This window comes from Micropterus salmoides, unplaced genomic scaffold (assembly GCF_014851395.1).
Source record: "Micropterus salmoides isolate LMB-PRFRI ecotype aquatic unplaced genomic scaffold, ASM1485139v1 Ms_hic_scaffold_12, whole genome shotgun sequence".
Classification (NCBI taxonomy): domain Eukaryota; kingdom Metazoa; phylum Chordata; class Actinopteri; order Centrarchiformes; family Centrarchidae; genus Micropterus; species Micropterus salmoides.
The window spans coordinates 15,252,278-15,280,273 of NW_024040263.1; the positions used below are offsets into that span (position 1 = coordinate 15,252,278).

Consider the following 27,996-nt stretch of genomic DNA (forward strand, 5'->3'; position numbering starts at 1 on the left):
TAATGATACCTTGTTTATGAATGTTGTTATTTGCATAGAAAGTTTTAAGCAGGAATACACTTACTGTTGTTTATCATCTTCTCCACCATGTGAAATTAATATTTAAACACTTGCCATGCCGCATAAAAATAGCTTAATGTCAAAATACACAATAATATGAATTTTGGGGACCCTGACACAGTCTAGGTACAACGTACGTCACGGTGTGTAGAGCTTCTGATTGGATGTCGATTAAAGGGGAAACCCCTTGCCATGAGGCAGGGCCATCCCTACCCTGCTCTGCACCGTCCTGGCGACCGTCCAATGTCACATTCACAGTCCAATCACTGTAACACAAACTGTTCTCTCTGAAAAGAATATGATTATGTCAATAATGCATTTTAATATAATTGTGAAAATATCTAAATAGGGTGGCTTTATATCTCTAAATATTAAGCCTTTAATTAAAAGGCGAATTAAGTGGAGATCCGTCGTTCCCACTTTGAATGTATTCATTTGTCTGGTGGCAGAATCGCTTCCATGTCATTTTATTTTCTATCATGTAAAAAAAACTAGGTGACATCTACAGTGGACTAGTTTGGCTGGAAGAGCCACACAAACACGCGGAGTCATTTCCCCTCTGAAGATCACTCAGCGATCCCCTCTCCGTTTCACAGCTACTGTACTTGCAAAATAGTGCGCCCTAACTGTCTCCATTGCGCATGACAGTACGTCGTAATGTCGTAATATGAAGTAGGCCTCCTGTTTTTCTCCCCAACCCGGAGTCCTCCCGGCCCCCACCGCATCGATGCAACGCTCAAGTAAGCAAAACACGGAGGCTGCTGTCGGTTATTCGGGAAGGTAAGGATTATTTTTAATGCACATCCAAAGCCAGCGATGGTCGTCGAGTGTGTAATAGCACGGCCACTGTGGTCGGTGTCCGAGGTTTGTTTGTTTTTTAGCGTGCGGAAGCGGTCGGACTGCAGAGGAGGCTTCGGGACTGTTTCCGCACGCTCGAGGGAGAGCAAGGCCCAGTGACCCACATTCAGAGCAGCCAGTGTCTATGTGTACGAGTGGGCGAGCGTGTGCGCGCACCGCTCTCCGTGTGTGTGTATGTGTGTGCGCCTGGGGACTCTGTGTGTGTGTGTGTGTGAGTGTGTGTGTGTGTGTGTGTGTACACATACATCTGCCGCGAAAATGTTTCCACCATCTCTGGTTTTAGGCATTTCTCCGCGGCCGACATGTATTATGCTTTTGTGGGCTTTTACATTGCCCCGCGCGGATGTTTAGGCTCAGTTTTCTCGCGGTGTTTTAGGACCGACGGTAACATATATATATATATATAGTATATATATATTACAGATTATTTTGTCTTCAATGTCAGTTGTTGCGTGACAGCTTGAGGCTCGGCGCCAGCATGCCATGATAGGGACTGATATTCCTCCTGTTTATTTCACTAACGGGGAATAATTTACCTGCTGTATCTGTGTCACTCAGTATTTGCGAGTGTAGCGAGAGGAAACGGGGTCAGTAAGAGCATTAAATCTTAAATGGGCAGTTTTCGGTGGCAAGCTTAGTTAGCCTGCTAGCTTGCTATATGGGTTGCTGTCTTAGGAGTTGTATAACGAACCCTCTGTGTAACTAAAGATATATTAAAAATATTAACGTTACCTTTCCTAGCCAATAGCCAGTGGCTGCTTTGGTCGACTGCCCTACGTGGTCTGCACTGTGCCATGTTTCTAATATATCTGTGTTTATTCATTGGCAGTGGTGTACAGTTTGCATAAGATCAGTCTAATGAGGTTTCACTTATTGGCCGTCAGGAATACATGACTGTAGGTCAGGCCAGTGCTTGTCGAAGTACAGACAAGGGACCACTGTGGGGTCTTTTGGATGGTTTACTAAAATACCTAAATCTCACTATTATCCCCCAGTAAAATGAGTGCAATAAGATAATCTAGCTGGGCTATAATGTTATCCATATGTTTTTACTGTACCCACTTTGACCTTCCTTCTACTGTCATATCTACAGAAAAATCCTCTTACATGGGGGCTATTTTCTGATCACAATGTGATCCAAGTGGTGGTATGTTGTAGGGGTGCAACTAGCGAGTCTTTTCGTTGTCGGTTTAATTTGAAAGATTATTTTCAGCAATTAATCAATTAGTTGCTTGGTCTTTAAAATGTCAATCAGTTTTTCCAAAGTCCAACATGTCATCCTCAAATGTCTTGTTTTGTTTTAATGTAATAGTTGACAACTAATCAATTAATTGTTGCAACTTTAGTATGCTGTCTGATTGGTGTTGTGTTCTGATTAACAAGTTTAGGAGCTTCATTTTTGGACTGTTCTGTCAGACATAATATAACGATTAGTCGACTAATTTTTCAAGCAAAAATGGCCAGTGTTCCCTAGTTATACAGTGGGTACGGAAAATATTCAGACCCCTTTAAATATTTCTCTCTTTGTTTCATTGCAGCCATTTTCCAAAAATCAAAAAAGTTCATTTTATTTCTCAGTAATGTACACTCCGCACCCCATCTTGACAGAAAAAAAACAGAAATGTAGAAATTTTTGCAAATTTATTAAAAGAGAAAAACTGAAATATCACATGGTCATAAGTATTCAGACCCTTTGCTCAGTATTTAGTAGAAGCACCCTTTTGATCTAATACAGCCATGAGTCGTTTTGGGAAAGATGCAACAAGTTTTTCACATCTGGATTTGGGTATCCTCTGCCATTCCTCCTTGCAGATCCTCTCCAGTTCTGTCAGGTTGGATGGTAAACGTTGGTGGACAGCCATTTTCAGGTCTCTCCAGAGATGCTCAATTGGGTTTAAGTCAGGGCTCTGGCTGGGCCATTCAAGAACAGCCACGGAGTTGTTGTGAAGCCACTCCTTCGTTATTTTAGCGGTGTGCTTAGTGTCATTGTCTTGTTGGAAGGTAAACCTTCGGCCCAGTCTGAGGTCCAGAGCACTCTGGAAAAGGTTTTCGTCCAGGATATCCCTGTACTTGGCCGCATTCATCTTTCCCTCGATTGCAACCAGTCGTCCTGTCCCTGCAGCTGAAAAACACCCCAGCAGCATGATGCTGCCACCACCATGCTTCACTGTTGAGACTGTATTGGACAGGTGATGAGCAGTGCCTGGTTTTCTCCACACATACCACTTAGAATTAAGGCCAAAAAGTTCTATCTTGGTCTCATCAGACCAGAGGATCTTATCACCATCTTGGAGTCTTTCAGGTGTTTTTTAGCAAACTCCATGCGGGCTTTCATGTGTCTTGCACTGAGGAGAGGCTTCCGTCGGGCCACTCTGCCATAAAGCCCCGACTGGTGGATTGCTGCAGTGATGGTTGACTTACTACAACTTTCTCCCATCTCCCGACTGCATCTCTGGAGCTCAGCCACAGTGACCTTTGGGTTCTTCTTTACCTCTCTCACCAAGGCTCTTCTCCCCCGATAGCTCAGTTTGGCCGGACGGCCAGCTCTAGGAAGGGTTCTGGTCGTCCCAAACGTCTTCCATTTGAGGATTATGGAGGCCACTGTGCTCTTAGGAACCTTAAGTGCAGCAGAAATTTTTCTGTAACCTTGGCCAGATCTGTGCCTTGCCACAATTCTGTCTCTGAGCTCTTCAGGCAGTTCCTTTGACCTCATGATTCTCATTTGCTCTGACATGCACTGTGAGCTGTAAGGTCTTATATAGACAGACTTTCCTAATCAAGTCCAATCAGTATAATCAAACACAGCTGGACTCAAATGAAGGTGTAGAACCATCTCAAGGATGATCAGAAGAAATAGACAGCACCTGAGTTAAATATGAGTGTCACGGCAAAGGATACTTATGACCATGTGATATTTCAGTTTTTCTTTTTTAATACATTTGCATACATTTCTGTTTTTTTCTGTCAAGATGGGGTGCTGAGTGTACATTACTGAGAAATAAAATGAACTTTTTTGATTTTTGGAAAATGGCTGCAATGAAACAAAGAGTGAAAAATTTAAAGGGGTCTGAATACTTTCCGTACCCACTGTAGCTTCTCAATTGAGAGGAGTTGCTGCTTTTCTTGACTGGCTGATGATTACAGGGGATTGACATCATGAAATTTTATAATTCAATAATTGCATTAGTCATTTTTTCTTGCAAAACATCCACACATGAATTGGTTCCAGCTTCTTAATTGTGAGGTTATTCTGCTTTTGTGTGTTTTATATCACCGTAAAGTCTTTGGGTTTTGGGCTGTTGGTCCGAACTCATCTTAATCTCATATTGAGACAGCCATTTTTTGCAATTTCGTTTCATTTTGTAGACCAAAGGATTGATCAGTTAATCGAAAAACTAAATGGCAAATTAACTGATAATAAAAATAACTATTAGTTGTAGCCATAATATTGTAGTAGAATCAGTATATTTTAGTTTTGGACTCTTGGTCTGATGATGATGGCACAGTGGGCTCTGATGAAGTGGGCATTTTCTGACCAATAAAACTATTCAACCCCATTTTCCTGTTTTTACCTTGCAGCAACCAACATATTTACATTTCTTATAGAATTTACATGCATGGTAAATAGTGAACACAGGCCCCTTGGATATTTGTGAATGAGTGTGGGTTATTTGTGTTGCAGGTGAGGTGTGGCTCACGTGAGAAAGTTTGTCAGTGCCTGGAAGGATAGCATCTAAAACAGCAAGTTTTGTCTGCAAAGAGAAATTCCAGAAAGTAAGTAAGAAAATACTTAATCACCGCTTTTTTCATAACTGGATCAGTGTGCTCCAGAAGAGTTTCTTAAATACTAATAATGTATGCATAATAACTGATTTATTCCAGGTTTTCCTCTCTGCACTGATGTATATTATTCACACTTAAAAAACTTTGTGGCACAACAAACTGGATTCCAGGATCTTCTAACAATGTTAATTCATAAAATCTGTTTCTGTAGTTTATTATTAGTTCATTTATTAGTAAGTTATAAAACTAGAAATAATGTACTTGTAAAAAAAAAAAAAACTTTTATTTGAAAGCATCTGTAATTTTTTTGTGCAGGTCCAAGTTAATTAAATGAAACACTGTAAAACTGGTTAAAAAGCAGTAACATTGTCAGTAGTTGGTAAATCAGTAAAGTCAGTGAAGGTGGTCTACTACACTGGCTGGTAACATGTTGTTCTGCTGCATCTGACATTAAAAAACTGACTTGATCAATTGTATATGCAACCCACAATCTGATTTTGCATGTGAAACATTTGACCAATCTCTCAGAAATAATTTAATATTTGAGCTTTTCTTCCATTAAAGCTGGGGAGAAACTAGCTCAGCTCCATTATGAAAAGTAGCCAACTGAAAAAAAATCCACCCGCTTCCCTTCAGGCCTCCCTCCAAAGGGATGTAAAGACAATTTCAACAAATATGAAATGCTTCTGAAGTAAATTGACCATCCCAGTGTTAATGTAGGTTACAACCAAGATGTTGTTTTTTTCCTTGTATAAAACACTTTATCTTATGAAAATTATAATTTATAGCTGTAGTTGCAATTGGACTCAGCAAAGAGTGAATTTTATTCACTATTCTCATGGGATTATAGATAGAATATTGCTAAAAGCTGATGGTCAAGTCAATTTTATTTATAAAAACTATCACAAATCACAAGGGGCAAGTTCACCTCATGACCACAGTTTTCTGCTCTGATTTTTTCCACAGGTTTGGTTCACCACCATGTCTTTCCTGTGGTCTGGTGCCCTCTTGTGACCCCAATGACGTCAATGTCAGTTTTCACCGTAGAGTCAGCTTTGACCCCAAACCTTTTCTACGACCACTGAAAGACGTTAGCTGACCGTGTGCATAAGCTGCATTGGGGTGAGAAGTGACTACACATGTTGTGATTGCACTTAAATTAACATATGGAAGAGTCATGCAGACCATTCGTTTTCACTGATTCAATCTAATTAGTCTATATTTAGATGTATGTTCCCAACTCATGTTGCAACATACAGCATGTTATAATGTTTTATTGACTACAAATAGGGTCTTTTTTGGACATCTGTGCTACGATTCGGGATTCAGTCAAGTTTAGTGGTAAAACAATTTGGGTTTGCAATTGCCGATGTCGATGTTTAGAGAGCAGGACGGTCGATGGCTGATATGCACTCACCGGCCACTTTATTAGGTACAACTGTTCAATTGCTTGTTAACACAAATAGCTAATCAGCCAATCACATGGTAGCAACTCAATGCATTTAGGCATGTAGACGTGGTCAAGGCAACTTCCATCAGAATGGGGAAGAAAGGGGATTTTAGTGACTTTGAACATGGCATGGTTGTTTGTGCCTGACGGGCTGGTCTGAGTATTTCAGAAACTTCTGATCTACTGGGATTTTCACACACAACCATCTCTATGGTTTACAGAGAAGAGCGGCAGTTGTGTGGATGAAAATGCCTTGTTGATGTCAGAGGTCAGAGGAGAATGGGCAGACTGGTTCGAGATGACAGAAAGGCAACATTAACCCAAATAACCACTCGTTACAACCAGAATACCATCTTTGAATGCTCAACACATTGAACCTTGAAGCAGATGGGCTACAGCAGCAGAAGACCCCCGGGTGCCACTCCTGTCAGCAAAGAACAGGAAACTGAGGCTATAATTTGCACAGGCTCAGCAAAACTGGACAATAGAAGATTGGAAAAATGTTGCCTGGTTTGGTGAGTCTCGATTTTAGCTGCAACATTCTGATGGTCAGAATTTTGCGTAAACAACATGAAAGCATGGATCCATCCTGCCTTGTATCAACGGTTCAGGCTGGTGGTGGTGGTGTAATGGCGTGGGGGATATTTTCTTGGCACACTTTGGGCCCTTTAGTACCAACTGAGCATTGTTTAAACACCCCAGCCTACCTGTTGCTGACCATGTCCATCTATATCTTCTGATGGCTACTTCCAGCAGGATAATGATAATGCGATAATGATAATGCGATAATGCGCCATGTCTCAAAGCTCAAATCATCTCAAACTGGCTTCTTGAACATGACAATGAGTTCACTGCACTCCAGTGGCCTCCACAGTCACCAGATCTCAATCCAGTAGAGCACCCTTTGGGATGTGGTGGAACGGGAGATTCGCATCATGTTTGTGCAGCTGACAAATCTGCGGCAACTGATGATAATGTCAACATAGACCAAAGTCTCTGAGGAATGTTTCCAACACCTTGTTGAAAGTATGCCACTAAGAATTAAGGCAGTTCTGAAGGCAGAAGGGGGTCCAACCCGGTACTAGCAAGGTGTACCTAATAAAATGGCCAGTGAGTGTATAATGGCAATATCAAAACAAAGAAAAGTAATGGATAATTCCATTATTCCATGCAGAGTACAATGTACTATACATGGTTATTTTAGACAGTAATGTGTTGTTTTGAGAGGGATTTTTTATTAATTAATGAAACAGAAAAATACTTCAGGTTATGCTGTAGATTTCAGAACATGACTGGCGTGTAAGGGATAGTGGGGTACAAATTGTCAGAACTGACGTCATTCAACTGCATTATTCTCTACAGTAGAACAATTAATATTTAATGCTAGCCAGTAATGGTTTTAGATTAGATTAGCTGTCATTAGGATGGAAGATGCCAATTATCTTAAAATGCCAGATAGCGCCCAATTAATCGGTCTATCACTGGTCAAGTTGACACTAGATAGTGTATAGGGTCAGTAGGGTATTGAAGTATAAAAGCAGCCACCATGGTGAGCCAGTTATCTGAGCCCTATGGGAATGGTGATAATTGTGATTAGTGTTGGAGTCTGCTGAATTGCAATATATGTAAATCATAACTGGCACTTAAGCTAATACAGTACTTGTTTTTCTGTCTCTCCAGGTGGTCTTCCAAATGCCTACCTCACGCCTAAAGAGCAAATCACTGCAGCCACAGCCCTGATCAGCAGCCACCATGACATCAAGCATAGGGTATGCTGCAACACACACGAATTATGACATGCACATGCTTTGACACAAGTACAAAATATGTTTAGATATATAGATTTGCAAAAACGTCACCTTATTATTGTCAAACGGCATTTCTTGCCTCTTTTGGCATCAAAACCATGAAAATTAAAGATCTTAACCACCCCAGATATCAACCATCAGTACAAATGAAAGTATTCATATTGACCCATATTAATTGAAACATACAGAAGAAATGGCCTGTTACACAAATGCACTCGTAAACCTTTTTGGCAAGCACAACACATTCCGTTTCCCTCTCTCTGCCTGTCTCACTCTCTTTTTTTATGTGTGTGTGTGTGACCCAAAAATAAACTTGGTCCTGGCATGTAGGAATCCTCTCATTAGCCAACATCCGTCATTCACTATTATTAACAATACATATCTGCTTTCAAGCTGCCAACAAACGTGCACGCAGAGGAAAACACAAAGTGAGTTGGGAAAAACTCAGGGAAGTCTGTAAAGAATTTCCTTTCCTCCTGTAGGGATGATTGTAGCATCTTTGATGGGTTGATGGAAGAAGATGAAAAGGACAAAGCAAAACGGTAAGTTAGATATAAAGAGAATCACTCTAGAGTGATGCTACTTGTAGTATATGTTTATTATTAATACACCAATCCTTTTCATAAAACATCACATGGTATTTTGACCAGACCTACACTTGTTGAATAACCACATTTGAAACACGTTTTACATGTTTAGCCCCTGTAGAGAATATTCTGTGTCGACTTTATCAGACCTACTGTCTTAACTTGAACACTGACAAAACGGTTGAACCTGCTTTTTTCATTGTGGTGTTTTTTCTGTATGTCAAAACTGCCAGTCTGGACAAAAAAAAACATACAAACAAACAAATCTCTTTAAAGGTTTAGTGTGTAAATTTTAGTGGCATCTAGTGGAGAGGATTGCGAATTGCAACCAGCTGTTCACGGTGCATTCAAGTGCTCCTCGGATGGTCCCATTTCCCGAGTTGTGAAGTCGTTCTTCTGATTAAGCATGTGTTCATGTGCACCACATGAATCAGTCACCGCTCACCCCTCCCTTTCAAAGTGTGCAGGAGAAGCTACGGTGGCCTACACGCTCGTCGGCTCTTGTGGACTAAACCAGAATAGCCAGAAACCAGATGACTATTATTACTACTACTAACCAGTGTTTCCCATACATTGATTTATTTGTGGCAGCCCGCCACATTATCAATGCTGACCGTCACATTAAATTTTATTAGGCATATTTAAAATCGTATTGCAGAGCTGCGTGCAGTACATATGTTCGGCACCTCCTCTTGCTCGCTCGCTCTCTCTCTCTCTCTCATGAACACTGCTGCACAAATCTGTTCAACACGGTGTATGCAGATAGAAATGGCTCATTCTAAGGTAATAAAAACATAACGGTTCATTATGTAAGGCCTTTATACACCACTGAAAACATAGTTATGTATATTATATTGCCTTTCTGTCAATAGATCCTTTTAAATATTACACACTGAACCTTTAAAAACGTTTAAAAACGTTTTTCAATAAAACAAACAAAACTGCAAAACATAAAATCTTAATTCATAACTGTGGATTTGATTGTAGTGTGTCCCGTAACAAGTCTGAGAAGAAACGGAGAGACCAGTTCAATGTCCTCATCAAGGAACTTGGCACCATGTTGCCGGGCAACACCAGGAAGATGGACAAGTCCACCATCCTGCAGAAAAGCATCGACTTCCTGTGTAAACACAAAGGTCAGGGCTTCCTGCCATCCTCACGTCTCTTCCTTTTTTGAACACCTCACTGGGTGGACTCCTTGTTCTGTAGTGAGGTTTATCATTCACTCTTGTGTACACTGTTGTCTGTGCTCGTTTACTCTCATTACTAGAGCTTGTTGTTAAACAGAACAGACACTCCATGATTTTATTACACATTTAATGAGACATGGGCACTGTACATGTGAAGTGTAAATTACTCTTTAATTAATTTTAACCTTTTTGACGGTGTAATATGATTAATGATTATGCCGTGCTTTCATTCTGTGCTTGAGGTACTTTATACATACATGCTTTACTCTTTTTCCCTTCATAATCTTAGTTGATCACAACTTAAATACTGGGAGTGTCTTGAAATGTTTGATCTCTGCACATGGGTTACTGTTATTTTTAATCCTAGCTCTTATCATTGCCGTGCATGCTCAATAACTCTCGGCTACCACTTGACTGGTGCTCTGTGTTATCTAGTGTTCTGTTTAATTGCCTTGTTTTCACTCTGAGCCTTGTCAATACAGTTTTATATCACATGCGTTATTACTTCCTTTGTTTTTGTCTCTTTTATGCCCTGTTGCTTGATTATGTTTTCCTCACTTGACTTTTTTCCTGCAAGACTTGATTTCCATCCCTTTAAAGTATCCCATTTGCTCTCCTTTTTCCTCCTTCAGAGATCGCAGCCCAGTCGGAGTCAAGTGAGATCAGGCAGGACTGGAAGCCTCCTTTTCTTAGCAATGAGGAGTTCACCCAGCTCATGCTGGAGGTTAGTAATCTCACATTTCTCTGCTATAAGAGCTGTTTTTTTAACTCTTTAGGTAGGTTTTTCATGACCAGGGTCAAGATTAACTCACCTCAAAAAGTCCAATTGGATTGTGATTTTATTTCTAAATGTAAAATATCTGCTATGTCATTTTAACTGATTTTTGATTTTTTTGATTTTTAACAAGCAACAAATTGGTGTCTTTGACTTTTACTGACATTTAAGGGTGTTCTCTTTATATTGTCGTGTCTGCATCATCAGGCTCTGGATGGGTTCTTTATAGCAATATTGACAGATGGGAACATCCTCTACGTCTCTGAGAGTGTCACCTCACTACTAGAACATCTCCCGGTGAGCAACACTTGTTGTGTATTTTGTGTGGTATATATTAGTCACCCTATGTATTGTATAACAAGCTTAAACAGAATTTGTCTGTGTGTCGATCTGACCAAACGTCAGTGTGACCAAATGCCAGTGTGTGCTGAAAAAAAGGTTTGATTTTTTTCTGATTTGTGTGTGTGTTCTTATGCATGTGTTTCCCAGACGGACTTGGTGGACCAGAACCTGTTAAACTTCCTGCCAACTGGGGAACACTCCGAAGTGTACAAGTCTTTGTCCACACACCCCACCGACCCAGAGAGCCTTAGCAACGATTACCTGAAGAGTCAGTAGCACCCCAAGTCATATGACACCATACTTACTGCCTGTTTCAACATTATCCAATAATACTCTACTGTATTGTGTGTTTGGTGGTTAAACGAGAGTATCATTCACTTTAACATTTACTTCTATACTTCAGAATGTAGATAGATGTAAAGTTTCCATAGCGGTGTAGCTAACTGTGTTAGTTTAGTATAAATCCTGCCCTGTTCATCTTTTGTCTGTTCGTGGAATTTATTATGAATAAATAAATAATAATAAAAATAATAATTTGTTGATAAAAAATAATCATCTTCTAAACAAAGAGACATAATTCATTCTTATTGTGTTCTGATTTCCTTCCAGCATCAGGAAACATTTTTAAATACATCACTGAATGCCAAATTGACTTTGACCTGACTTTTCTTTGTTTCATTTTATCGTCTCCAGCTAAGAACCACATGGAGTTCTGCTGCCATATGCTGCGAGGGGCCATTGACCCCAAAGAGCCCCCTGTCTACGAATATGTTAAGTTCATTGGCAACTTCAAGTCACTCAACAACGGTATGCCACTTATTTTTTATTTATTTTAGTCATTTAAACAATATTGCATGTGAGAAATGTTAGAACAGCTAAATGGCAATAAAAAGAGCCACTTAAAAGTTAAAATATTTATTTCTTTGCTATTTCACATAGCAGGCCTGTTTATTCACAGGAATGTGCACCAGTATCAATTGGACAGTGCACATACTTTGTGTGATCAGTTAACACATGCTTTGAAAGTGGTCATTAAATGAATGCCCTACACAGAACCACACAGTACTAGGCTTGGGCGGTATCAAGGTATTACAGTATACCAGGTTATTTAGATATTCAGACCATATGACTTTCTATACCGTCAAAAATACAGACACTACTCTTTCTATTAAAGTGATACGGAGATGCTGTATTTAGGTTATGTGATGTAGTGTACAATCCGAACATAGGTGGGCGACACCGTTTGATACTGCCTGAATTCATCTTCAACGTGAAAACAAACAAAATATCCCCCTTCACTTTTCCAACAGTTGGTAAACAACAAACACACACAGGAGCTTTAGCTGTTGCCTTTATTCACTGACAAACTGTAACCTACACTGCACATTAATTGCTGAACTTCACTACTCACCTTCCGCTTGCTCACTTTCGCTGAATCACACACTCATGCACACAAAAAGGAGTGACTCTACAGCGAGCGAGTGGTGGGAAGCCATGGACAGGAATGATATCAGTGATAGCATAAAATATCACGCTCTCACTGTATTGGTATTACAGCTTTAAATGTATTATTTTTAAATGTCTGGGTAAAAAACAAACTTTTTTTCCGCCACTGAATAAAATGGATTCTATTTTTAAGCAACAAATTATATTGCTTATAACACTGCTGCTAAGAATAATAGCAAATAATGCTATAAAATCAGTTATTGTTATTTCAGTGTTGATGTATAAACAAACAGTGGAAAAAACCAGAGCCACAGTTGAGTTTTCTTCCTCTATTTTTTTATTTATTTTATTTTTTTATACATGTCGTAAAACATGAACTTTGATGACTATAAACAGATGTACACAATGGTGGAAGACTTAAACAAACTAAATTTCATTACTACTAAATCACAGAAACGTAGTGCTCTGTTCTTCCCCGCTCTGAAGTAACGAGAGAAGTGAAACTAGCTGGTGTTAGCTAGTTAATTAGCCATGTTATCTGCCTCGGTAGCAAGCCAATAGTATTTATTTCACTAGTGCTAAACACGCTAACTCTCTCAGCAAATGTTCATTTCAAGATAGTGTTACCTTGAATTTAGCGAAGAGTGACGGGTGGTTGTACCATAGATGGGATATCATATTTGACGTCATATTACGGCAGACTTCATCTTTGTCGATGGGGGGAAATGTTCCATCCTACACACAGTTGATTGACTGCTCACACCAATTGGAGAGGGAGTGTTACTCTCAGTATTCCTGCGCTTTCCTCTTTGACGAGACATAAAAACCCCCCGCTGATACCGCAGCAACGGTGTAACAGAACATTTTCATACAGTGGGATACCTTGAAACCGGTACCGTTACACGACTAGTAAAATCTTCAACCAAGTCCTGTTGCCCTTGATTTTTTTTAACTTTCCCTGGATAACTAATAAAGAAAAATGCCTCTTTTGGCCCACTGATGTGTCAGGATCCACCGTGGCAAGTTAGTGTCTTCGGGTCCTCCAGCAAGAATCTATGGAAGAAGGGCGCTTATTTCTTATCTATGCATTATTCCATAGGCCATAAGTGTTTAAACCCAAACAAGACTTGTCTAAGTAGGCTAAATGCATATTTTATGCATATATATATATATATATATATATATATATATATTTCCCCCCCCAAACACTGTCATATATTCGTATGGTGAATTGTGAGGAAGGTATGAAAAAATATATACTGCCCAAACCTACACAATATATTTTGATTCACAGAGTAAACAACATTCTCAATGGCAAACTCTCCTCTGTGTTGTCTAGTTCCCAACATGACGAGGAATGGCCTAGCAGGGGTGTTACAGCGGTCACTACAACCTGCGTTCGATGACCAGGTGTGCTTTGTAGCCACAGTTCGGCTGGCCAAACCCCAGTTTATCAAGGTATTCTTGGACACACTCACACATGCAAATAAAATCACAGAGTCATTAATGAATCCCTTTCTTATATACTTTCTCTCTCTCTGTTATTTCTATTTTTATATTCATAGGAAATGTGTACAGTGGAGGAGCCCAATGAAGAATTCACCTCCAGGCACAGCTTAGAATGGAAGTTCCTCTTCTTAGACCACAGGTAAACACACACACACACACTTAATTCTGCATTACTCCTTAAGGCGCCAGTACACTCTGTCAGAGGTGCTTTTCGGTTGACAACACGCTGTATGAACTAGTTCTCTTCATGCCCAGCCATCAAATTTATACACACTGCAAATTTTTTTGAGATATGACATAACTGCAGGGCTTTGTGAAGCCTACCTTCTGTTTTGTTTTGTGTGTGTGTGTGTCAGCGTCATTGATAAAGATGCCGTTTCTCCTTTTCAGAGCTCCACCAATCATAGGCTACCTGCCATTCGAGGTTCTAGGAACATCCGGGTACGACTATTACCACGTGGACGACCTGGAGACACTCGCCAAGTGTCACGAACACTGTGAGGGACACATTTACACACCTTCAGTTAAGTATTTCCCTGCGTGTTGTTTCTGACGCTCTTGTCTCTCTCCTGTTCAGTGATGCAGTACGGTAAAGGGAAGTCTTGCTACTATCGTTTCTTAACTAAAGGGCAACAGTGGATCTGGCTTCAGACGCACTATTACATCACCTATCACCAGTGGAACTCTCGGCCTGAGTTTATTGTCTGCACGCACACAGTAGTCAGGTACTTCAGCTGAATTCTGTTTCTTCTTTTTCTCTGTACCTCTTAGAGATTTTTTTTTGTTGTGATCCAAATAAAAGGCTCCCCATTTCCACTAGGTAGGGATGAAACGGTATGAAAATTTCATATCACGATTATAGTGACCAAAATTATCATGGTTATCCGTATTATCACGGTATTGTAGAAATGTGTCAAAAAATATTAAAATGTACCGATACACACACTGAAACCATTTCAGCAAGTTTTATATTGAAAACTACAAATACAATTGCCATTTTGTTTGCATAAAAAATAAAACCGCAAATACATTTTGTAAACATATGAAAATCATCTAAGTGTGCATTATCAAGATTTTATATTTTATAGGTAATACAATGACCCCGTGGACAATTACATGAAAACAAATACGTCTTTAGAAGATAGTGACAGTGATAGTAACTGCAATAAAAACTGACATAAATACAGGAGTCTGTAGCGTCTAGATACGCTGGTTGGTTGACTAAACTGTCTAACGTGTTATCATGTGCACACAGCAACAGAACAACGTGTAGCGTCTTTAAAAGATCAGCTAGAGCTTCAGTTTACACGCGGTTAGCAAGTCAGATAAAACTAAAAGTTAACTCACCCTGCGTTCACTATAAGGTTTTCTTCAATCAAGTTTCCTTCAGCACTCTCATAAAAACTACAATGCGACCGGACTTCAGAGTGACTGAAAAATCTACGCAGCGTTGTCTTCTGCCGTCATTGACGCAAACCCCCACGTTGCATCCTGCGCATACGCGCCTGCGTCTGGGAGACCTGGACAGTGTCTGCCGTGAGATTATAAGAGCGCGGTTAACCCAAGGGGGTAAACCAGAGGTCAGACAGTGAAGCCGACCAAAGCCGGCATGGAGGGATCCATGTAGGCCCAAAAATGACGTCAAAACCCCGTGATACCCCGTCGCACCTGAGAGATGTAACCGTATTGCTTAGATTATAAACTCTCAGCAATCTGAAAAACTATTCGGCCATCAGTGACGCTGCGTTGGTGTTTGGCAGGTGAGCCTCGTAGGTGGGCTGATTAATCAGTGACGATCCGAGTCAGACAAACACACTGAGCCATGAAACTTTTTGTTGGTGCAGCTACCAGAATTACGGTGTTTCTGCCGTTCTACGTCATTAAACCACAGTTATGCTACGTGATCATGCGCAGTAGACGCTGGTGCCAACAGGTAGTAGCCCCTGTAGTAGTATTTTATTGGTCCAAAACTGGCTTCACTCCTCTCCATTCTAATCAGCGGAGTAGCTTCCTCCATCCTCCATTAGCATTGTAACCGTACCCGGTTTCAATGCTAATTAAAAAGTGTACGGTAATAATAACCATCGGGAATTTTACCATGGTTTACTGTTAAACCGGTAATCGTTTCATCCCTACCACTAGGATTTATTTATAGGTGACACAGCATTTCTAAATTGTCTTCACATCTCTCATGCACACCACCTATGTCTGAAACACAGCTATTCAGAAGTGAGGGCAGAACAGCGCAGAGAGCTGGGCATTGAGGAGTCTAACCCGGATGTTACTGCAGATAAGGTGAGAAATTACTTACTAGAAATCTTTTTTCATAAATCCATGATCCCAATAATGAAATGAATCACCATATACCAGGTACAGAGGAAAAATTGTAAGAAACATAGTGTGGTTGAATTAGTAGATTTGTTGTTTAAGCCTGAGGAACAGAAAAAACTAAACTATCAGTAGCACAATTGAACTTTGATCAGTTGATTGACTGACATTCTCTAGTGACAAGGTATTAACCATACAAACGATATTCAGCCTCATTAGGAGTCATAAATGATTACATTTGGCTCACAAAATAAAGCCCTAAAACTAATGTGAACTGGAACAGGAAGTCTAAAGCCTATTTATTTTTCCAAATTTGTTAACCATTAACTTCTGGCAGTGAGTTGCTGCTGCCTATTAACATTTCTCACTCTGTCCACAAATCTCTGACAATCTTACTGTTGTTGTCTGATTTTATCTCAAGCCCTTTGGTCAGTGATTACATCAAGATGAGAACAGCAAACTTGGAATTGAAATTCACTAACAGATAAAACTAAAGGATAGTAGTTGTTAATCTCACATTAATTCAGTTTATTTGTTAATCAGTTACGCTTTAGGGTCATCCATATGGTAGCTGTTTGTTAGCATGTATTGGTAGGAAAGCAGGCTAAAGCATGTGCAGTGTAGTTACTGTATATTGTTGTTGGTTCAAATGAGATTTCATGGATTTTAACCGGTTATAACTGATTTTGCTCACTTACCCACTGATTGATTTATTGAAGAATTGGCTTTCATATGTATTTTTCTTCTGTGTGTCTGTTTTTAGAGTCAGGACTCTGGCTCAGAGTCACAGCTAAATACGTCCAGCCTCAAGGAGGCTCTGGAGCGATTTGACCGTAGCCGATCACCCTCGACCTCCTCACGGAGTTCCCGAAAATCCTCATCCCATGTCTCTGACAACACTTGCACTTGTAAGTTATGTCACTTATACCCTGACATAATACCCGCAGGCGTTATTCAGACCAAATCCGTCATTACGGTAATTAGCTGCAGGGTTGCGTGGTGTATGTGCTTTGGAACTTAACCGCTGTGAAACAATCAGAAAATTGTTTTGTTTCTGATTCACTGGCTTTTTCACTACCAGCTATCCTCCTCATTCACTCTATAGGTCACTCGACCACTGCTGTCCCTCTGTCGCTGTCTCTCTCAAACAAATTAACACAAACCAAAGGAAGCTTCTTGATATCGCTATTTTTCAGCATAGATTGCAAGCCAGACACAGATCGAACCTGGGTAGATGAAATAAACCAAGTGAGGACACAACTTGGAGTGTATCATAGTCCATGAACTCCGTCTGGTTAGTGCGTGGTTTCAGTGATATTTCAGGCTGGCTGTGGAGCACTTTGCTCGGATTGTCCACCCAAGCATGATTCTGAAAGTTGATTCTGTTTCAACTTTTCCGCCAAAGGCCGCTGCGTTTTTTTTGTCTTTTCAGTATCCTCTGCGGCCCCTCTGCCGCTGCCTAAATCGACTACCCGCTTTTTTTCCCCCAATGCCGGGTTTGATCTGAATTCAGCCTAAAGACAAGTCGTTGACATATCAGACCTGGAGTTCAATGGGATGACGTAGAATGAGTATGAGTGTGTAAAGTATGCCACTTCATCAATAATTCTGTCTCTGCAGCAACAGCCTCTAAGCTACACATGGACACGGCCACGCCTCCTCGGCAGTCACTGGCCTCCACCATGGAGATGACATCACAACGTCGCTCATCCATCAGCAGCCAGGTGAGCAAACTTGAGTGTCCAAAACGCCAACACACAGCAAACTAGGACTTCCTGGTTTGACAGGAACTGATTGATACCATGAGTTAACACATACAGAGATGGAATTTTATTCATTTCCATGCAGTGTGGTTAAGGAAATGTGATATAACAAATTCCTGCACTTAACAAGTGATAATTCTCTTGATTATCTGTATATTTGCAGTCTATGAGCTCTCAAACAACAAGTCAGAGTGTAACTCCGGGTATGATCACTCAACAACAACAACAACAACAACAGCAGCAGCAACAACAGCTTCAGACAAATGTACAGGTGAGAATGGGACTACTACACTTTAATTTCATTTTCTACTGACTTATGTTGTGCCGAGACAATTTCAGTTTCAAAGTGAAAATGCCAACTAAAGAAACCACACTAACACGACTGCAACGTACATTGTCCCTACTGTAGAGATGAGCAGATGATACCAAAGCTCCTAAGCTTGTTTCACTCTTGTGAAGGGCACTGTTTTAATGCATTGTGCCGGAGCTTGGGTTGAATGAAGAATATCAAGTGACTGATGATGTATGAAGCTTCAAATATCACTGGTGCTTTGGAAAGAGCTTCGTTCAGTTTAACAACTGGACTAGTTTGCCTACCGGGCTAATAGGTCAGTGGATGATGCAGTCCACTTCGGACTGCATTACATCCTGCAACACCTCGACTCTCTGGGGACAAATGCAGGGATCCTGTTCGTGGACTTCAGGTCGGTGTTCAACACCATCAGTCTGGACATCCTCAGCACCAAACTCACCCAGCTCACTGTGCCAGCCTCCACCTGTCAGTGGATCACAAACTTGGACTTAGCAGGTGAGACTGGGGAACATCACATACAGCACCCGGACTATTAGCACTGGCGCCCCCCAGGGGTGCGTGTCTCCCCCCTGCTCTTCTCCCTCTACACCAACGACTGCACCTCAGGAGACCCATCTGTCAAACTCCTGAAGTTCGCTGACGACACAACGGTCATCGACCTCGTCCAGGACGGTGATGAGTCGGCCTACAGATGGGAGATTTATCAGCTGGCTCTCTGGTGCAGTCAGAACAACCTGGAGCTTAACACGCTCAAAACTGTGGAGATGACCGGAGGAGCCCCCCCCCCCTACACTCTGCCCCCCAGCACCATGCTCAACAGCTGTGTCTGCTGTGGAATCCTACAGGTTTCTGGGATCCACTATATCCCAGGACCTAAACTGGGAGCCCAACACTGACACCATCATCAAGAAGGCCCAGCAGAGGATGTACTTCCTGCGCCAGCTCAGGAAGCTCAACCTGCCTAAGGAGCTGCTGATCCAGTTCTACACAGCTATCATCCAGTCTGTCCTCTGCACCTCCATCACTGTCTGGTTTGGATCTGCCACCAAAAAGGACAGGAGCAGACTACAACGGACAGTCAGGATTTCAGAAAAGAAATCAGTGCCAACCTGCCCTCCATTCAGGACTTCTATATTTCCAGAGTCAGGAAACGGGCAGGACACATCACTGCAGATCCATCTCACCCTGGACACAAGCTGTTCCAGCTCCTCCCCTCTGGTAGGCGCTACAGAGCACTGTACGCCAAAACCAACAGACTCGGGAACAGTTTCTTCCCACAAGCCATCACTCTGATGAACAGCTGACTTCTGACTCACAGTGTCAGGAACAATTCTTGTGCAATAACCCAGTAACTCAGCCACCTGTTTACTGGTTACCACTTATTATTTATTCTTCATTCTCTATTTTAGTTCTGTTTATACTGTTCATATTGTTATATTGTATGTACTGTATACCAAATCCACCTAGCTCAAGCACATAATACTTATTTATTCCAGCATCCTTTGCACTATACTCAATCCCACTGTGTACATGTGTACATATATGTATGTGAACCTGTGTATCTCATCCACCTCCGACATAATAATAATAATAATAATAATTTACCGCATCCTTTGTACTCTGCTCATTGCACTATTGTCTCAATCTGTCTATATTGTTGTGGTTTATAGTGTGTATATATGTGTTCTCTATACTGTAGCCTGTGTCTGACAATGAGAACATTACCTCCTGATAACAAGTAGTAATGTAATAAAAGCAGTAGGTTTATTTAATGAATGTCACTCCACAATGACATCACATATGAATGTCACATAAATATGTAATAGAGGAGTAAAGAAACCAGAAAATATTCACATTTAAGAGGGAGAGACTGGCTGCAGGCGGATACACACATGATCCCCTCCAGGCTTACACCTGGTGGAGATAATTAATGGAGAAAATAATAGTCTGATTAATCAATAATGAAAGTAATCATTAGCTGCAGCCCTACTGTGGAGGTTGTGATGTTTGTTTGCCAGTGTTTCGTAATGAACAGCAGAACATCAGTTACTGGGAACTGCATGCGCACAAAGTCTATACTGCTGAAGTAATTGACCTGTTCTTCTTCTTTCCACCCACAGCCGGTGATGGAGTTCTCAGCGCAGGTGAATGCCATGCAGCATCTAAAGGATCAGCTGGAACAGAGGACAAGGTTGATCCAGGCCAACATCCAGAGGCAGCAGGAGGAGCTGAGACACATCCAAGAGCAGCTGCAGAGAGTCCAGGGACAGGGCCTACAGGTACTAGGGAAACTCACACGCGTGGTAGCTGTCAAGGCCGCAGAATTTAAAAATGTAGCCTTTTCATTAAATTGACGCAGTTATATTTGAATCTAGTCTATGGTTTATTGTCTCAAATGTGATAATTATAATGTAGTACACAAACTCATCACCCTCTGAAATCTTCCTTCATTTTATTTCTCTTCCTCCCTTACTCTCTCTTTGTGTCATAATTCGTTATTTTTACTCAGTGGTGGTTGGTTGATAGTTGTTTATTGGCTGTGTTGATAAAAGAGTATCTACAAGACAATGTAAGAAAAACTAATTATATTCAAACAATAAAAGAGAGCGACTTCAGTTTACCAAAAGTTTTTTTTTTTTCTCACATGATAATTAATCCTTTTCAAATGTTGAAAACTGTTTAAACAAACAAAACTAGCATGCAACCTTTCTTCTTTTTTAACAGATCAGTATCGGTATTGTGATTTTGTCTTTTCCTGTTTTGTTCTACATGGCTTAGCCTGACCTAGATCAGAACTAGAGTCATGCATAATTTTTCTTCTGTTCAGAGGAAACGATGTTTCACTACTTGAATGTGCATCCTGTTCAATTCTGTTATTACAATAAGCACATTTTGATTTGGCAAATAAATATACAAAAATAACGGCATGCAGTGTACACCTCGACACACAGACAACTGTGGCCTGACATTTAGTGTTTCCATCCCGACAGATGTTGCTGCAGCAGCAGGGTGGAGCGATGAATGTGCAGCTCCCCCAGGTGGGGTCGGTCCAACAAACAGCTACTTTGACCAGTCAGGTCCAGCAGACAACAATTAACCCTGTCCATTCAGGAACTCAGCAACTCACCATCCAGCAGCAGGCTCCACCCCCTCAGCAGAACCTACAGCAGCAGCAGCAGCAGCAGCAGCAGCAGACCAATGCTCTCACACAGGTGGGACACACACACACACACACAGATTATCTCGGATAAACTGTCAGCATTTGAAAGGTCCAACAATAATTATGTACTCAATTTTCAAGTTCCTCTGAGAACACTAATCTTGTGTGAACTTTTGACACTATTGGTCACATGTATGCTGCTAGTGTTTAGTCATGTGAGGGACAGAATACTCACAGTGACAGCTGAGTCCTGTTAAACACACAAACTATCGTATTTACCACAGTTGGAGACAACGTCCATACTCTGCTGTTCAGTAATGGTGATCTATCGAAGTTATCCTGTCATGTAATAATAAAGTCCGTTCATAACAGCATGGGCAACAAAAGCAACACTTTTTACTTCATGTTCATATTTTTGTGTGTCAAAAGCAAGCATACTGTGACAAAATAATGTCTCACCTTACTATATGGGACTTTTCTAAGTCTTGAAGCGGCTTCATAAAACCTCCCAGACCACCACCCGTTTCTATTTTTTTGTATATTTAGGGGTTTATGATCTGTTTAGTTTATTTTAACCTATGTTCACATGACTAAATATACTGAAATGAAATGGGAAAACTGGAGAAAGTGGGGGCAATAATCCACAAGAAAAGACACTTTAGTCGGTTTACTTTGTTTTTAAAGGAATTCATTTCATGTCCCTCCCTCCTTCCCCACATTGCCACTCTCCAGCCTCAGCGTCAGCCCCAGCAACCTCCCCAGGGTCAGCCCCAGACCCAGGGCTCTGTATCTGCTCCACTATACAACACTATGATGATTTCCCAGCCAGGGCAGCCCAACGTGCTGCAGATCAGCACCAGCCTGCCGCAGAACAACACACAGCAAGGCACCGCCGTGGCCACCTTCACACAGGACCGACAGATCCGGTAAGTAGACAGCCACCAAACCTGATACTTAAATAGAAGATGTCCAGTATGATTCTTGGCTGTAATTTAGTTTTCTTTCCCCCTGTTCCCTTTTCTCCATTTCACTCTCTCCAGGTTCCCAGCAGGGCAGCAGCTGGTGACCAAGCTTGTGACAGCTCCAATGGCATGTGGAGCAGTCATGGTGCCCACTTCCATGTTCATGGGACAGGTGGTCACTGCGTACAACCCCTTTGGTGGGCAACAGGTAAGGACAAAGCTGTGTGAGTCACAGAGTAACTAATGAAACTGTATCTAAGATCAGATCAAGAATTACTCTAAATAGAGTCCTTCCAAAAGACCATGTGTGAGGCACATAACCACCCAGCTGCTCAGTGTTCAATACAATGTAATAAAAAGCTAGCTCAGCAAATGTCTGTTTTATAAATGTAGTCTTGAAAAAACTTTTTGTATTTTATGCTGATATTTGGCAACAAATGAAAATAAAGAAAACAGCAATATTTTTCATTGCCTAAGTCTGAAAGCAGCACACAAGAGATTAAAGTCAAAGAGATGACTCAAACAACTAAGAGGACTAGTATATGATTTGTCAAAAAAAAAACAGGCGCCGTGTTGTTTTTATTTTGACGTCTACAATAGACTCCATCCCTTTTATTTGTCTTGCCTGTCCAAAAAACACTTGACAAGTTGGTTCCTTAAAGAATCCATTGAGAGAGACCTTAAGGGTTTGTACAGGTGTTGCCAATATAGATGGATCTCTCTATATGCAGTCAATGGCCTGCAATTTTCCAAAGAAAACATCATTTCTTATATGATTCACTTACATGACTACATCCCTGTGTTGTTCTCTGTTAACTCATGTGCCATTTCAGCAGGGTGGGCAAACCCAGACCCTGACTCTGCAACCAGCCCAAGCGCCCCAAGGTCAGCCCGATGGCCAAAATCAGACCACTGTAGTGGCTCAGAGCGGCCAGCAGGGGCAGCAGCAACAACAGCAATTCCTACAGGTATCAGTAGAGGGCAGCAAAAATATTTAAGTACACATCCTGACAAGATAACCACGTGTTGTCTTTTACCTGCAGTTAGCATTATAAAATAATAAAACTGAAATAATAAAACTACTGTTTACAGAATCTAATAATTTTAAGTATCTATGAGTGTGTGAGAAGAGAAAGATAAATTTTGTTGACTTTAAGTTAGAATGAAAATGTAAACATATCTAAATAGTACAAACTACTTCATATTCTAATATTATTGCACTGTTTTCCTACCAGGGCACTCGTCTTCTCCACAGTAACCAGTCTACCCAGCTGATTCTGCAGGCAGCTTTCCCACTCCAACAACAGGGCACCTTCACACAGGCAACGCACCAACAGCAGCAGCCGCAGCAACAACAACAACAACAACAACAACAACAACAACAACAGCGGCAGCAGCAGCAGCAGCAACAATCTCACCATCAGAGGCACCAGCAGCAGCTGAAACCACAGCCCCAGAAACAGCAGAAAGCCCCGTCATCGCACAGGACTGACAGTGTCAGCAGCCAGCCACAGTAAAGCCTGCAGGGAAATGTGTTCAGTTAGTAAAGCTGGGGATTGCTGCATACATTTGTTCCGGTCGTGTGGCTGTCACAAACTTCCATTTTTCCCAAAATCGTTGCCCTCCCTTCCTCCATCTGAAAGAAATGATCATAGGAAAGAGGAAAGCCTGTGAGTCTGCAAAGAACTCGCTAAGGATTGTCACCATGACAACAGGATGGATTAAAACTCCCCTTTCCCTCACCGGAGGCGGCATTGTGAGGGGGGTGCAGCAACCTGAAAAAAATCCAGCAAACATCTTATCGCCACTGTAACGACTTTTATTTTGAAGGTGTGTCAAAGTGGACTGACCTTGTACAGATTTACTGTATGATAAAAAAAAAACTTGTAAATATCCAATATAGCCTAACAGGAAACAGAAATGTAGTATTTTATATGATTGCATGGAAAAAATAACTGTGTAAGCTTTTATTAGTCGCTTTTGAAAATTTTTACTTTGTTCAAGTGTTTTCTGGTCAAAGACAGAGCAATGACGTGCTCTCTCAGAAACCTCTCTACCACCACCCCCACCACCCCCCTTCTCTAAGAAAAAAAAAAAGAAAGTCCAGGACAAGGTTTTAAATTTCTTTCGGTTTGTTGAAATTGGTTGGGCTTGGGTTATTTTTTATTTTTATTTTTTGTGAAAGTTGTGTTTTTAAACACTGTGTCTCTGAGACAAAAAAGGCTCCTTTTAACTTTGTAAGTACAAATTATGTTTGGCAAGAAACTAGATTACAGTTTAACTGAATTATAACACGGGTTTAGTGATTCCAAGTGCCAATAATGGTAAATTATGTTGCTTTTCAAGCAGACTATTCAAAGGTGTAGATATATTTTCCAACAAGATATTACCCTCTAATAAATTTAATGCGTGTGTATATAGTAGGGATTATTTTTTAACAGTCAGAGAGCCCTATACGTAACAAACAGTATATCGTCAACTTTAGCACTTGATATGGTTGTGTACAGTAAATCACTGTCGAGACCTAGTTATTTGTAACCTGTGGTGTGATTCTGTGAGTTAGTGTGTGTTTTTTGGGGGGGGAATACAATCTTTTGTGTGCATGATTGGGCATGAGAGTGTCTGTGTGTGGTTGGTGTGTATGTGTGTGTATGTGTGCTTGTCGCCCCTTGTGTCTTACAATAATTGACTTAGCAAGGGTTTGAAGTTGCTGGATGGTACTTGTATTCTCAGGAATGTGGAAAGTTTTTTTGCTTCTGCCTCAGTCTGGAACCAGACCCGGGAGGATTAGACAGTGGTGCTGCAAAGACCAGAGGAGGAAGTGTCCTAAAAGGACGCAGTTGCCTCATTCAAATTTGCCTTCCTTGTTTCCTTATCAAAATAATATAGCGGGAGAAGTCTCCAAAGAGACTAAAATTATGTTGTTTTTGTGCAGTGGCAGATATGATGGAGTAGAAATATAAAGATCCTTTATAGCTTTTGTCCGGATTGGAATAGACGAATATTCATTGACTTCATTGTACCAGCGAACCTGCATTTCTACCAACTGCCTCATGGTCTTTTGTATCATCAGTGTTTTATTCTTCTTTCTCTTGTTAGGCCTCAGAAACCCTCATGCAGTTCAGTTCACTCTTCTCTCAGTTCTCAAACAGCAGTTAAAACTAGGGCTTTGCCCAAGTTGACTTTAAATACAGATGGAAATGGGCTCAGCCCCTCTATTACAGTTGTAAGCCATATCAAACAGAAAAGCCTTGGATTGGAGGAAGCGTAATTGTTGGCAAAGGAGCTTTTAGAATGTGTTGTTTTGTCTCAGAGTGTAGGAAAGACTGTGTGTGGGTGGGTGTATATGTGTTTGTGTGAATATAGCGTCTCCTGTTCTTGATCCTACTTCTCGTATCACTCAGGGGAGTCAGTATTGGTTTCCCCCTGGCGATAGCCAATCAGTTCTTGCGTTGCAGTATAAAGAAATAATTGTAATATTCAAGAAACTTCCTCTCCGGTTGGGCTCAGTATTCTGCAAGCCGGTGTGTGGGACAGCTCAGCTTGGATACATGTTTGTGTGTGAGGGTTTGTATGCATGTTAACTGTCGCTGTAACCCATTATATTTTCATATGGAAACAGATATGTGACTGTAAAAGAATGGGTTTTAGGCAATGCAAAGCATTGGTCACCTGTCAGGCTATAAAGAATATGGGCGGTTTTATTGTTTTACAATGGCCGACTGCTCAAAAAAACACTTATCAAAACAACTACACATCAGACCAGCCCCAAATGGTAAAACTCTTAGATACGTTTTAACTTAGATGGCAATGTGTGCGACAATGACAAATCCTCTTCCTGACTTTGTCCACATAGAAGGAATAGAAGAGAGCATTTACAGTGATGGTCTTACTATTTGAACCAGGTATTCTACCCATCACATAGCAAATATAGATCTCTATAGACTAGTTTGTGTTTAAGGATTCACTCTAAAGGGTAATGTTGAAATGTTTGTTGTTTGTGTCACTGATACCCAGCCCAAAGAATGTAAAGGTGTTATAAAGAGACAAATGGATGTTTTTAACTGTTGATTATGGAGGACCTTTTACAGGCTTTGTGATGAAGGAAACAAGGGGTGTTAAAGAAAATCATGTTTTTCACTGCAAGGATCTACATATAGAATCTGAAACACAATCTTATTTACAGGCTTTGTGTTGTAGAAGAACCTCAGAATGTTACAAACTTTGTTATTTCAAAAGTAATTTTCTGACATCTGGTTGGAAGATGAGTTTGAAAGCTGTTGAAATGTGAGGTGTAGGATATTTGAAATGGGACACCATAGACAAGACAACGAGCCCTTCCCCCGCCCTCCACAGAGATACACAGATCACTCTTCCACTACACTATTTGGTTCTAAAGAGTCCTTGTTCTAGTATAATACTGTACACATACACAAAGCTAAGAACACCAGTATTCAGTGTAAAATGGTGCTATGCTTACCTGTACTGTATGTATGTATATCCCTTCTTCTGCTATCGAACTGTGTTCCTTTATCTACCCCAAAGTCAAATGTAATAATCAATATTTTGAAGCAAAATGTTTGCTATTATTATAACCCCCCTCTCCCCTCTTGGTCAATTTGAAAATAAAAACAGTTGCAAATATTATACGTTACTCACATCTGCTGCAATTCTGTTGTGTTTTGTTCTTTTATTAGCCAAGCTAGCAGCTCTAGAGATGTCAGTCCACGGCTTTCATCCAGCCCAAAATATATCAACAACTGTTAGGTGGATTGTAATGTGCAGACATTCATGATCCCCAGAGGATGACTCCTACTGAGTTTGGTGATCTCCTGACTTTTCCTCTAGTTCTACCATGAGGTTGGTCGACGTTTTAGTTTTTTAGGGAAAGATCTCAATAACTAGGCTATTGGAGGTATTTTCTTGACAATTTTAACAGCCATTCATGGTCCCCAAGAGGATGAATCACAACATGTGCATCGGCAAATCTTGTCTTAAATCTCAACAGACGGGGGGATAAAAGATAAAATAGGCAAGGAACCTGCTGAGACTCCTGAAAATACATGAAATACAGTATGTATTATCTCAAGAGAAGTCACAGTGACTTCATCTAGTGCCACCAGCAGTTTTCACTTATCCAAAGAAATATCTCAGTCGTGTACATAAATTCATGGTTCCCAGATCCTTCTGACTTAGGTGATCCCCTGACTTTTCCTCTAGCACCACCAAGAGGTTGACATTTGTTGTTTGAGTGAAATATCTCAACAAATATTGGGTGGATTGCCAACTGCTTTTGTGCAGCCATTCATGTCCTCTTAGGATAATTGTACTAGCTTTGGTACTCCCCTGACTATTTATAGCGGAATCAGCATGTTAGCATTGTCACTGTAAGCATGTTAGCTCAAAGCACCACCAGTACACCCTCACAGAGCTGCTAGCATGACTGTCGTGTCACAGAAATAGGAAAATGACAAAAGAAATGGACACTTTCCAGTTGGTTCTACCATCGCAGATACTTTATTATAACAATTCAACCAACTGTATCAAAACTGCACAATCCTCAAAACCAGCGTACAGAAGCCCTCTTCTGTCCGTCCTCTCAGCAATACCAGTGTCACAACCAAATGCATTCTGTATTTTCAAAAAAAAACAAACATCTAAA

General features: G+C 40.8%; 1 protein-coding gene across 5 annotated transcripts; it reads left to right on the forward strand.

Annotated features, from left to right (window-relative positions):
• Positions 1-694: 694 nt before the first annotated feature.
• On the forward strand, positions 695-26,992 carry LOC119899138 (circadian locomoter output cycles protein kaput-like). Of its 5 annotated transcripts, none has more exons than XM_038713581.1 (24): positions 695-840; positions 4,601-4,692; positions 5,668-5,823; positions 7,832-7,920; positions 8,442-8,501; positions 9,534-9,682; positions 10,369-10,460; positions 10,719-10,808; positions 11,001-11,121; positions 11,547-11,660; positions 13,639-13,757; positions 13,865-13,947; positions 14,199-14,305; positions 14,386-14,533; positions 16,028-16,103; positions 16,900-17,044; positions 17,757-17,860; positions 18,063-18,170; positions 20,333-20,491; positions 21,203-21,424; positions 22,105-22,298; positions 22,413-22,542; positions 23,168-23,302; positions 23,570-26,992. In XM_038713581.1, the coding sequence occupies exons 4-24, from the start codon at positions 7,904-7,906 to the stop codon at positions 23,849-23,851; spliced, it is 2,655 nt and encodes an 884-aa protein (XP_038569509.1). In that variant the 5' UTR covers positions 695-840; positions 4,601-4,692; positions 5,668-5,823; positions 7,832-7,903; the 3' UTR covers positions 23,852-26,992. The 5 variants fall into 5 exon arrangements, with proteins under 5 accessions (XP_038569509.1, XP_038569511.1, XP_038569508.1 ...); XM_038713583.1 differs by having other exon boundaries at positions 23,171-23,302; positions 23,570-23,851; XM_038713580.1 differs by lacking the exon at positions 695-840 and adding an exon at positions 1,191-1,302 and having other exon boundaries at positions 23,570-23,851.
• The last annotated feature ends 1,004 nt before the right edge of the window (positions 26,993-27,996 follow it).